General features: G+C 37.6%; 1 protein-coding gene across 1 annotated transcript in view; it reads left to right on the top strand.

The window, feature by feature from the left end:
- Positions 1-10291, top strand: part of clstn2a (calsyntenin 2a) — a 369961-nt gene extending 359670 nt beyond the window's left edge. Inside the window, exon 18 of the mRNA XM_057857289.1 lies at positions 3401-10291. Within this exon, the coding sequence (XP_057713272.1) occupies positions 3401-3592 (192 nt within the window). The 3' untranslated portion in view covers positions 3593-10291. The remainder of the gene's footprint in view (positions 1-3400) is intronic.
- Positions 10292-11899: the final 1608 nt, after the last annotated feature.

Genomic DNA, 11899 nt, shown 5'->3' on the forward strand with positions numbered 1-11899 from the left:
AAAGTGATCTCACTATTCATCAGTGGTAGAATCTAACGACGTAAAAGTACTTTGTTACTGCACTTAACTACATTTTTTTGTGTATCTGAACTTTACTTGAGTACAAATATCAAGTGGTACTTTTTACTTCACTACATTTTACAGCAGATATCTACTTTTTACTCCACTACTTTTCAAATTGTCGCTTGTGTTACACGTTACTTTTGTTCATTTTGAATTGATAGTTTCGTTTTCATGCTTCCGGCGCAATCGATAAGCTCCGTGCAATTATACCCGTAATTGAGCACTAGAGGCAGCAACAAGAGTACAAGCGAGATTAGGCAGGTGAACAAGATATTTACCAATAAAAACCACCACACTCTTGTTCAGTAGGAGGCCGTATGCACCTGACAGTTGCTTGAGATCCTCCATTAAGCTAAATTTAGGAGTTTTTGAGCTTGTTAAGCATCTCTTTACAGTGCAGTCAATTTATTGCTGTTTTTTTCCATTCTGCACAGTTTTATATAAAACTGGGCAGTCAATGAATTTTCTGGTTCTTTCTTTGAATATAGACTCAGATTTCTGTATGTAAATTGTGTATTTTATATATATATATATATATATATATATATATATATATATATATATATACATATATATATATATATATTTATATATATGTCTGTGTGTGTGTGTGTGTGTGTATACATATATATAGTGGTAAGAAAAAGTATGTGAACCTTTTGGAATTTCTCACATCTGCATAAAATAAGAATCACTCAGATGGAAATACAGTGACTGCTTTAACTAAAACCACCCAAACATTTATAGGTTTTCATATTTCAATGAGGTTAGCATGCAAAAAAATGACAGAAGTGGGAAAATAAGTAAGTGAACCTTCTGCCTAAGGAGACTTAAAGATCAATTGAAGCCAATTTTTATCAAACATTTTAAGTCAGGTGTGTGCCCAAACACTGATGAGTGGTTTAATGCTGCCCTGCCCACTATAAAAGACATACCTGGTATGAAATGTCTTGATGAGAAGCATTGTCTGATGTGCATCATGGCTCGGTCAAAAGAGCTGTCTGAAGACCTGCGATCAAGGATTGTTGATTTGAATAAAGCTGGGAAAGGATACAAACCATCTCTAAAAATCTGGATGTTAATCAGTCAAAAGTCAGAGAAGTTGTCTACAAATAGAGCGAGTTTGGCATTGTTGCTTCTCTCCCAAAGAATGGCCGTCTACCAAAAATGACGCCAAGAGTTCAGCGCAGAATACTCAGAGAGGTAAAAAAGAACCATATAGTGTCTGCTAAAGACTTACAGAAATCAGTGGCACAGTCCAATATCTCTGTGCACACATCAACTATGTATAAAACTATGGCCAAGACTGGTGTTCATGGGGGGACTCCACAGAGCAAGCCACTGTTGTCTGGGAAAAAAAAAAAAAATACATTGTTGCTCGTTTAATGTTTGCAAAAAGGCACTTGGACACTCCACATAAGTTTTGGCAAAATATTTTGTGGACTGATGAAACCAAAGTTGAATTGTTTGGGAGTGACACACAACTTCATGTGTGGAGGAAAAATGGAACAGCTCACAAACATCAACATCTCATCCCCACTGTGAAGCATGGTGGAGGAAGCTTCATGATTTGGGGCTGTTTTGCTGACTCGGGTCCTCGACAACTTGCAGTCATTAATAGAAGCATGAATTCAAAAGTTTATCAGGATGTTTTTCAGGAAAACCTGAGGCCGTCTGTCAGACAGTTGAAGCTAAAAAGAGCATGGATGCTGCAACAAGACCATGACAAAACAGAAGTAAATCAAGTTCAGAATGGTGTCAGAAGAAGAAAATACACATTCTGGAGTGGCCAAGCCAAAGTCCAGACTTGAACCCCATTGAGATGCTGTGGCATGACCTAAAGACAGCGATTCATGCCAGACATCTCAGGAATCTGACTGAACTACAGCAGCTTTGTAAAACTGAGAAAAACGGGCCAAGATTACTGTAATCCTGATCGATGTGTCTGACTGATCTGCAACTACAGGAGGCGTCTGGTTGAAGTTATTGCTGCCAAAGGGGGGGCATAAAATATTAAATGTGATGGTTCACTTACTTATTTTACCCCTTCTGTCATTGTTTGCATACTATCCTCATTAAAATATGAAAACCTATAAATGTTTGGGAAGTTTTAGTTAAAGCAGAAACTGTTTTTTTTTTTTTATCTGTGTGATTTTGACAAATATCACATTTGTGGTGGTATTATGCAGAAATGTGAGAAATCTCAAAAGGTTTAGATACTTTTTCATACCACTGTGCATATATATATATATATACAGGGGTGCACATAATTTTTTTGCCCAGGTTCTCAGAGGAGGACCTGGAGATGTGACTTGGTCCTCATTGAGCTTGAGAGCCGACCCGCCTGATGCGATAAATTTATGACAAGCTTTACTTAGAGCCAATTAACTTTAATTAATTATATTAACAATGAATGCTTGATTAATATCAACTGGCACAACAAAATTACCATTACTTTGAAGTGAAATGTAAAGAAATAAACATAAAAGCACCAATTCAAAATAAAGGGCATTATGCAGCTCCCACATTAACTCCAAGCCTTTGTAAAAGTGGGATGTCCTCCTCATAAGACCTGTTTAGCTTTGTAAAATGCGAGCAAAAACACGTTTGTCAGTGCATGTCGCTGTTCATTACCTTTATTCCGCCACTTGTCTGACATCGATAGTTTGCTTAATTGCCACATGCTCTCTGTTTTTTTCGTGCTTTTCAAAGTTTGGATGGCTGAAATCCTTTGACCCTACATAAAATGCGCTGCTCTTATCGGCGACATTGGGATTCTCACGGCACATTTTGTAACGCATTTCCGTGCGAGCATCATTTGCTTCTAGCCATGGTACCTCCTGTAGCCACTTTTCAGCAAAAGTCCTTTTTTTCGGTAGCTCCGGTGACGTCTCTGTCGTCTGTCTGTCTTTTGACGGGGGTGGGGGAACACGGAAGTAATTACTCAGTGTGGCCTGCCCCTTCGACATTTTACAAGTTATTTTCTCGTGTCCGCCGCAAATACAGTGGTCAGCCATCGGTACGCAAAAGCGTATGGAAACCGTTGAGGGCCAGCGCGTTTGTCTACGGACGTAGTACGCATGCGCGCATGCGGACCACTTATGTGTACCCCGGTATATATATATATATATATATATATATATATATATATATATATATAAAATTGAGAGTTTTTTAGATACTTGTACTTTTACTTACGTAAATGTTTGTACCTGTATCTGAACTTTTACTTCACTGCCACTGATAAACAATTGTTCGTTCGATGTCAGACCTCCCAGTTCAAATGAACGTCTTTAGCCATCGAATTCAATGACAACTCTGCCATGTTCTCCTTCAGAATGTGAGAGGAGCTCACATGCTGAGTGAAGAAGCCGGCGAAGATCTGTGGAGGGAGGATGAAAAACACGTGGGAGGAATGGCAAATGCGGAGACGGATAACAGCGATGACGACGAGGACGACGACGACGAGGAAGAAGAGGGCGAGAAGGAGAGGAAGCTCAAGTGGCACAGGTCCTCCACAACATACTGAGCGCACAGGCCAGCATAATTTTGCCGCACATTTACTGTACACAACACAGGTCTCTCTTTCTCCAGTTCTCGCTTCCCCTTGCTGTCATTTCCGAGCAAACATTCCCCTCTGCTGGACAAAGATTTAACTACAGTCTAACGCATTGTCATTGAAGGTGGTAGTCGAACCAGATCAACTGTGTTTACACTGACTACACATTAACCTTGCCATATAAACACTTGCAACACTCAAACCAAACATCATCAACCTTCCTACTGTTGTAGAAATTAAATTAACTCATTGACGGCAATCTTTGTTCTTCAGCGTGACATGAGAGACCGGAAGTAGCTCAACTTTGGCTTCTAGAATAGTTGGTAACACTCTTGTCGAGTTAGCGTGTGTCCTTATTTTCACCAATAAAGGGAAAGACAACACCTCGTATAACTGACCTTCAATTTGACTCGTTGGCGGTCATAGGCATCCAATTCATTTGAACTGAAAAAAATAAAAGTAACGAAAAGTAGGACAACTTAATTGCAAGTTAACTATGGAAAAATGTGACAAAATTGCGATTAATCCTAAATTAAGTATTCACTATGGGACTAATTTGTGGTTAAACGGGAAGTGACTATTATAAAATTGGGACTACTTTGCAAACATTTTTTTGTTAACACATTGGCTGCCATTGAAGGTATAGACATCTAATCCATTGAACTGGGAGGGTTAGCAGCAATGGCACTGAAAAAGTCAACTATTGAAAAATGGGCTATTAATCATGTGTTGACTTAAAAAAAAGAGAAAAAAAAATCATCATGAGCTAGCTCATCAAAAAATGCAATTAATCCTAAATCGACTAAAAAAAAAAAAAAAAAAAATCACGATTAATTGCGAGTGGACTATTAAAATTTGTGACAAATTAAAGATTAATCGTTAGTTAACCAGAAAAAAATGGGGCAATTTTTTTATTTATAATAACTTGACCAATGGAAAAAAGTTCCAACAAATTTACAATTAATGGTCAGTCAACTCTTTAAGTTTTTTGAAAAATGAGCGATTAATTGTGAGTTAACTAGTAAAACATGGGCAAATTTTGCGAGGAATTAAAAAAAAAAAGATTTAACCTTTCAAAAAGTGCAATGAATAGTTAAGGTTAAAAAAATGCAACATATTTGCGATTTATCGCACATCAACTATTAAAACTAAATGTTAACCACACAAAATAATTATTATTCATCTATAATTGAAGCTGGATTTTGAAAAATTAGGTAATAATTATTTTTTGAAAATCAAACTACAGTTGTACCTCAACATACGAACGCTTCGACACACAATGTTTTCGACACTCAACGTAAAATTTGACTCGCCATTTGTTTCTACATCTGACATCATATGTCACATATGACAGCGCCGCAGTTTGTTTTCCCGCAAGACCAACACATGGAGGATTTTCTTCTTCAAGAATTTTTGTGCAGGTGGTGAAAAAAATATAAAGGTGAGGCTTACCGTTGAATTGAAGATGGAAATGATAGAAAAATATGGGCGTGGTGTGCCGTCCATGAACTGGCTCACCCATACGGCTGTAGAATGTCTACGATCTCGATGGTCCTCCCGGAGACCTCCGTTTGCCAGTGGTAACATCGCCAAAAAACCACCAGCTTCGTCAAGTTTTTAATCATTTATTTCAGAACTTGTGCAACACAACATTCCTACTGTCTGCTGCAGCTGAACAAAATGAAAGTAAAATGTCCTCTCTCACTCTGTCAAGTCAACCACGCGGTGCGTTTAGTAGGGGTGTGCCATCTTAGGCACCCCACATTCGATTCAATTACAATTCAGGGTGCTACGATTCGATTATTGAACGATGATGACGATATTGACGATGATCACAGTTATCACGGTAAGCGATGCATCGTACATTACTAATTAATTAAGTAGCCAGACAAATTTATGTCCATTATTTAATTAAAATTATCCTAATGATTCAACAGGAATGATGGAAACATGCCCATACAACAAAAAGCTCCCATTAAACTGCTTTTTTTTTTTTTTTTTTTTTTAAATAACTAAAATGCAAAATCATTAACCATTTTAAAGGCAGTGCTTATTTCTCAACATGTCTATACAAAACAAAATGCTCTTTTTCACCAGAAGCTGCAAAAACATTAGCTGTTTCAAACAGCAGTACTTATTTCTCTCAACAATACAATTAAATTTACACTGGTGGAATGGATTTTCCAAATTTTCTGGAAACAAACAAAGTGTCTTTAGAAATAAGACATCTTTTAACCAATTTACTTTTTTCCCACAGATTTCTGTACTATTTCGCATTTTTGTAGTGTTACCGCTGCACTTAATCCTGGTTTTACACGTTCTGCATCTGGAAAAACTTTTGTACACCACCAAACAATGTACAACTTGACATGGAAATAAAAATCGCTTATTCCATAGCACTCGGCGCTAATTAGTAACATCTCAAAAACAACAACAAAAAAGGCTAAACAGTACAAGAGGGTTTGTGTACTCACCTCTGATAGATGGGCAAGGGACTTAGCAAAACATTAAGGACTTTTTCCAATTAACTCATTCACTCCCAGCCATTTTCACCGGAGCAACCCCTTTCGCTCCCGGCCGTTTTAATGGATTTTGACTGATTTGCAAGGCCCACATAAAATTCTGTTCTATTGCTATATAAACCCACCAAAAGAAAGATTAGACTCTCTTCTTTAAGCAGGAAAAAAGTAAGTTCATATCTTTAGTCATTCTTTAGACATCAGCATTAGAAAACAGCTTAGTTTGAGCAATTTTCAAATTTCTGATGAAAAAAATAGAGAAATTTAGCTTTTTGTAAAAGCATACATTTCAAACATAACTTTGACTTTAACACAGCTATTTTTTGCTTTAGTTACATCCCAAACATCTAAATAATGTTTTCCTTCTACGAAATAACATAAACATCTAGTCAAATAGAGCTTTTGATAGCAAAGTAACAATTTATTTACACATAACTAAGCTACTGAACTGAGAAATGAGGCTGTTGTGGCCGCGGCAGACGGGGTAAATTTTTCCCTCATCACCGCCTGTCTGTCTCATCAAGATAGATTTTTTTGAATATTTCTTTGTAGTGACCACTACCTCATAACATAATTCACCTAGGGAACTTGTGTGGGGCATGTGCCTTGTGTTTACATCGTTCTCCACATTTTTCTCACGCTTCTTACTTCTTCCAACTTCTGTTTCCTGACTATTTCTATTCATTTATTTCCTTTCATGGTCCGATACGAGTTCTTACCAAATGCGCTACTGCCCTCCAGTGACCACTTTTATTGCTTTAAAATGGATTTTGAGCGTTGTGCTTTGGAGCGAACTTGCATCAGAACCTTGAGATGTCTCTTGTGAAAACAAACGTAAAAGACATATATATACGTTTTTGGGACACTGAAACAATTAAAAATAGAACGTATTTATATGTTTTTGGTAGCAAATGAGTTAACATGACTTGAACCTACTGCTGGACAACTGAAAGACAAGGAGCAACAAACTATCTCTCTTCCCCTCTCCCTTTAAAAAATAACTTGTGCATAGAAGCGCGACCGCGGGGTCCCTGCCTGCCTCATTGCCTCAAAAACCATCATACTGCTTCGGTTGCCATTTTTGGGAGCAAGAGCCCCGCCACACTCATACACAAATTTACTTTGCAGTCTTTTGAAAAGGAGTAAATCTCTCGCTCAGTAACCAGAAGCATCCATCATAACGTTGTGCGTGCGTCCGTTAAAAATGTCCGGGCGGCATACGTGCCTAGAATTTCAGTCCGCTACGAGCGGCTGTCATAAAGTTATTAGGGAAAATCATCGTTCTTGAACATTTATGAATTGTAATCGAATCGTCACGTGTCGAATCGCGATGCACCTAATAATCTTTTTTTTGACACTCCCTTAGCATTCAGGTACACCATGCAAAAAACATCCGCCACATTAGAACCTGATTCGTTACATTAGTATTATTATAGGTATTATTATTATTACATTATTATTCTGATTTTTATTCATAAGTTATTTGTTTTGCTCTGTGTAATTGTTATTTGCAACAGTACCAGCAGCATTTATTAAGGATTTAGTGTAGGTTTTCAGGCTGTGGAACGAATTAATGGAATTATAAAGTATTCATTTGGGAAAATCCTGCTCGACAAATCCAGTTCGACTTACAAACAAGGTCCTGGAACGAATTAACTTCGTATGTAGAGGTACCTCTGTATTTTAAAGCACACACACTCCATTGACGCAAAATGGCCGACAAGAAAGAACGCTAGTGCCTAAACGACATCTCATTTTGTATGCAGTACTGGATATGATATCGACAAATACATCTCTGACAAATATTGGCTTTTTTTCTAAATAGTTTTTTCAATTTATCAAACACGATTCTTTCTTCTGGGATTCCCTTGATTAAGATGTTGTCTTTCCCTTTCAGATGAAAGTTGAAACCCTTTGTGCACTTAACAGTAGCTCCAAAACATCCCTTTGCATGACTACTTGTAAAGACATTTTTTTGGGCATTTGTAAAATACTGCGGTTTTTATAAACAACATTGAAAATGAAAATGGGACAATGAAAAGTTTCATTTGCTCATAATTGGGTTGTAAAAATCATCTTTCACCATTGAAATGAATGAAAATGTTACCCCCCACACCCCCCAAAAAAGTACTAAATATTTAGAATGTGTTATTTAAAAATAATATTAAGTTTAATAATGATAGACTACATATTGTGCTGCTTCTGGTGTACCCGCCTTGGCCAACTGGGGGCAGTATAATTAAGACATAAAAATATATACATGGAGATTGATAGTTATTCGTTCAACGCAGAGGATAAAGAATCTATGCCCAGTGTTATAACAACTGCCTACCCGTCGTGTTCAAATATCCATTGTAACACTGTTGTTTTACGTTGCGTGTTAACATCAATTGCTTAACTCATAGGCTTCCATTGGCGGCAATGGACGTCAAATCCATTTGAACTGCGATCTTTCGCTACCACACTCTCTTAGTTCATACAGATTGGACTTCTATTTTCGCTCCAGTGCCTCAGATAAGAAAATAATTTGTTTTTGTGTCAAAAAGACTTCCATGAGAAGTGAGTTTTCCCTCTAATAACAAAATAATAATAATAAATCCCAAACATTTCCATACCATAATAATCCATTCTGAATAGTTCTCCCTTTTCTCGTGGACTCGTGGCCGGGTTGTGATGTCATCCTTGTGAAACATTTGTCATGTTATGTGCTTCTGACAGAGCAAAGAATTCATTTACATACACACAGAAGTTAAAATTGTAAAGAAGGCGTTATGAATAATTCTTTTATATATTATTGTTTTTCTTATTTGTGAACAAATGGTTGAGATTTCTCCCTTGTAGTGGTCATCCCACTGCTTATTGTATATTGACCAATAAAGACTTTAGAATCTATATTTGTGTGTCTAAGTCTTTTTAAAACAATGGTGAATGATTGCGTATAACACTCTATAACAATTTACAAACATATCCAAGTTGTATCATCCCTTGATTCATTTTTTAGTTATCCTGAACACAAACAGAACTGAATCCCATAAATCGACACGTGCAGATAAAAATAAAACACTTGAAGAAGGGCGGACTGACATACGGGCATACTGGGATTCCCGGTAGGCCAGTGCGCCCATGGTCAAATGAGCGGACCCCAAATTAGCGTGCCCGTGTAATCCAAGCATTAAGGTAAATTCGGTGAGCAGCAAGGTAGTTAGTTGTCTTCCGTGGGCTCGCATTGTTCAACACTCTAAAATGTATAACGCCTCCATTGTCATCATTTTAAAATGAAATAATGTCGCCCCGATCTTAAAACCCCTCCATCTACATGTCAATACGTGCGCTGTCTCAGGTTAACAATTATGCGATTTCCCTGAGCAATGGGTCGTTGTAGTAAATGGTAGGTTACAGTTCTCATTTTTGTGGCACTGTAAATGCACAAATCTTAAGTACTAGCTAAGGCTGGTGAATATTAGTAGTGGACCTCTCGGATTACTTCCCTACTCAAAACTATGGATTTTTACTGTACCATTATTTGGAAAAATGAATTAGAAGTCATGCCTGTGAACTTAAATCAGGTTACAGTTCTCATTTATGTGATACTGTAAATCCACAATTTTGAATAGGTTCTGGGCAAGGCTGGGGTATATTGGTAGTAGACCTCTACTCTGACTACTCCCATACTCAAAACGATACATTTTTACTGTACCAATATTGAGAAAAATGAATCAAAAGTCCTACATGTATACAGTACTTTGATCAGGTTACAGTTCTCATTTTTGTAGTACTATAAATCCCCAATTCTGAATAGGTTCTGGACAAGGATGGTGAGTGTGACAAATGGACCTTTCTGACTACTCCCATACCATAGACTTCATAATGTATTGAGGGGACACGAGGTGCGGGGCCTATCTCCATCAAAGCTAAGCGAATGGAAACACAGTCAAATAGCTTTTTCCATTGAAAATTCTTGTGAATAAAGGATTAAATCCCTGAATTCTTTATAGATATGGTCGTAAAACATTCTCGATTCTTGGTTAAAAGCAAAAAAAACTGTGCAGTTAACATTTATTTTACGTATATATTGCGAACTATGATGCTAATCAGTAAGCAAATTAGCGGCCGCCATATGTAAACAAAGAGCTTTTTCCGTTGTAAATTCTTGCGAATAAATGCTTAAATCCCAATTTTTTTTTTATAGCTATGGACGTAAAACAGTTTCGGTTGTTTGTTAAAAGAGAAAAAAAAAAAAAAAAAAAAAAACGGGCAGTTAGCATTTATTTCATGTAAATATTGCAAAGTATAATGCCAATGCTGTTGCGGCTAATTTCTCCCACTGATTTTTTTCACAACATTTTAAATTTGTAAGCATGGTTCGAAAAATATAATAATTACCTTGAATCCTCAAATCACTCCTGAGACAATCCTTCCTGTCTGTATGCGGTACAGCTTTCAAACTTCAACCTAAATCCGGCGTTGGATCCCTGCATGTGTTGACTAACTGCGACCAACTGCGAAAAACTGAAGCGGACTGTAGGATGGCCCTCTACTTGAAGGCGTTGCGCAGTGGCTGACGGAGGTGACCCGTCAATATAATTATGAACTACTGTATATGCCCATACTCAAAACTGCGCATTTTTACTGTATCAAAATTAATTCGAATTAAAAGTAGTGTTGCACCGATACCATTTTTTTGGGCCCAAATACCGATACCGTGCAGTATCGGCTGATACCATACCAATACCACTTTGTTTGAAATTTTTATATACATATACGTATATACAAAGTGAATCCAGTAGAACTTTTTATTGCATACCTGGTATGCGTGACAATAGTTAAATAAACTTTTGGCTCTCAAAGGCCAAAAGAGTGCAACTTTCATGAAATTATAAGTCATAATAATTGACCACAGCATCATGTCTCTCTATTAGCCTCCCTCTCTATGCACCAGCAGCAACATAACTCAACTCCATCTATAGCAACACACAAATGCAAACAGCGCACGAGTGAGACTCTCTCTCTCTGACGCACACACACACTTAGCCACTTAGCTTAGCTTACTTTGCTTAGTTCTACAGCACTTTTGAATAGGCTTGCCACCCGTCCTTTTAAATAAGGAATTGTTCCGAATTGGGAAATAAAAGTTGCGTTACGTATTGAACCAATACAGAATATATATAAATAGATACATTTCTATGCATTTTATTATTATTTTGAGTTTTGGGGCTGTCCCTTTCTTTCGTCGCCTGTACGGCTTTGGGCGGGAGGAGGTGTCCCTTATTTCTATTTCTGTAAGGTGGCAGCTCTACTTTTGAAACAGGTCTCAAATTACTGTGGCATTATTTCAGTAAAAGACAATAAAAGTAGACGAAGTGAACTGACCAGGGATTGTTGCTCCGGTCCAGACCCCGTTCTTCTTGATAGCAGTCCTGCTCACGTTTCATTTTCAAATGTTTTATCAGGTTCGAGGAATCAAAACTGGCCGATTTTAACTCCACCTCTGGAAACTTTTAGGCCGCAAATCTTGCATGCAGCCAATGTACTCGATGGAGATTCTATGCTGAAATATTTCCAGACCGCCAACATTTTCCTCTCGTAGTTTGTTATTCTTCCATATGAAAAAGCTGCCCCGCATTGGTTAAGAGTGGCTATTGGCCCGCTCTCATTGGTCTGGAGCAGGTCAGTAGCGATACTTGCTTGGCATGCAAAGTGATCACATGTGATCACACAACACAGAGTGCAGTGAGAAAGAAGGCTGCGGTCAACTGTT

The sequence above is a fragment of the Corythoichthys intestinalis genome, chromosome 14, assembly GCF_030265065.1.
Source record: "Corythoichthys intestinalis isolate RoL2023-P3 chromosome 14, ASM3026506v1, whole genome shotgun sequence".
NCBI lineage: Eukaryota > Metazoa > Chordata > Actinopteri > Syngnathiformes > Syngnathidae > Corythoichthys > Corythoichthys intestinalis.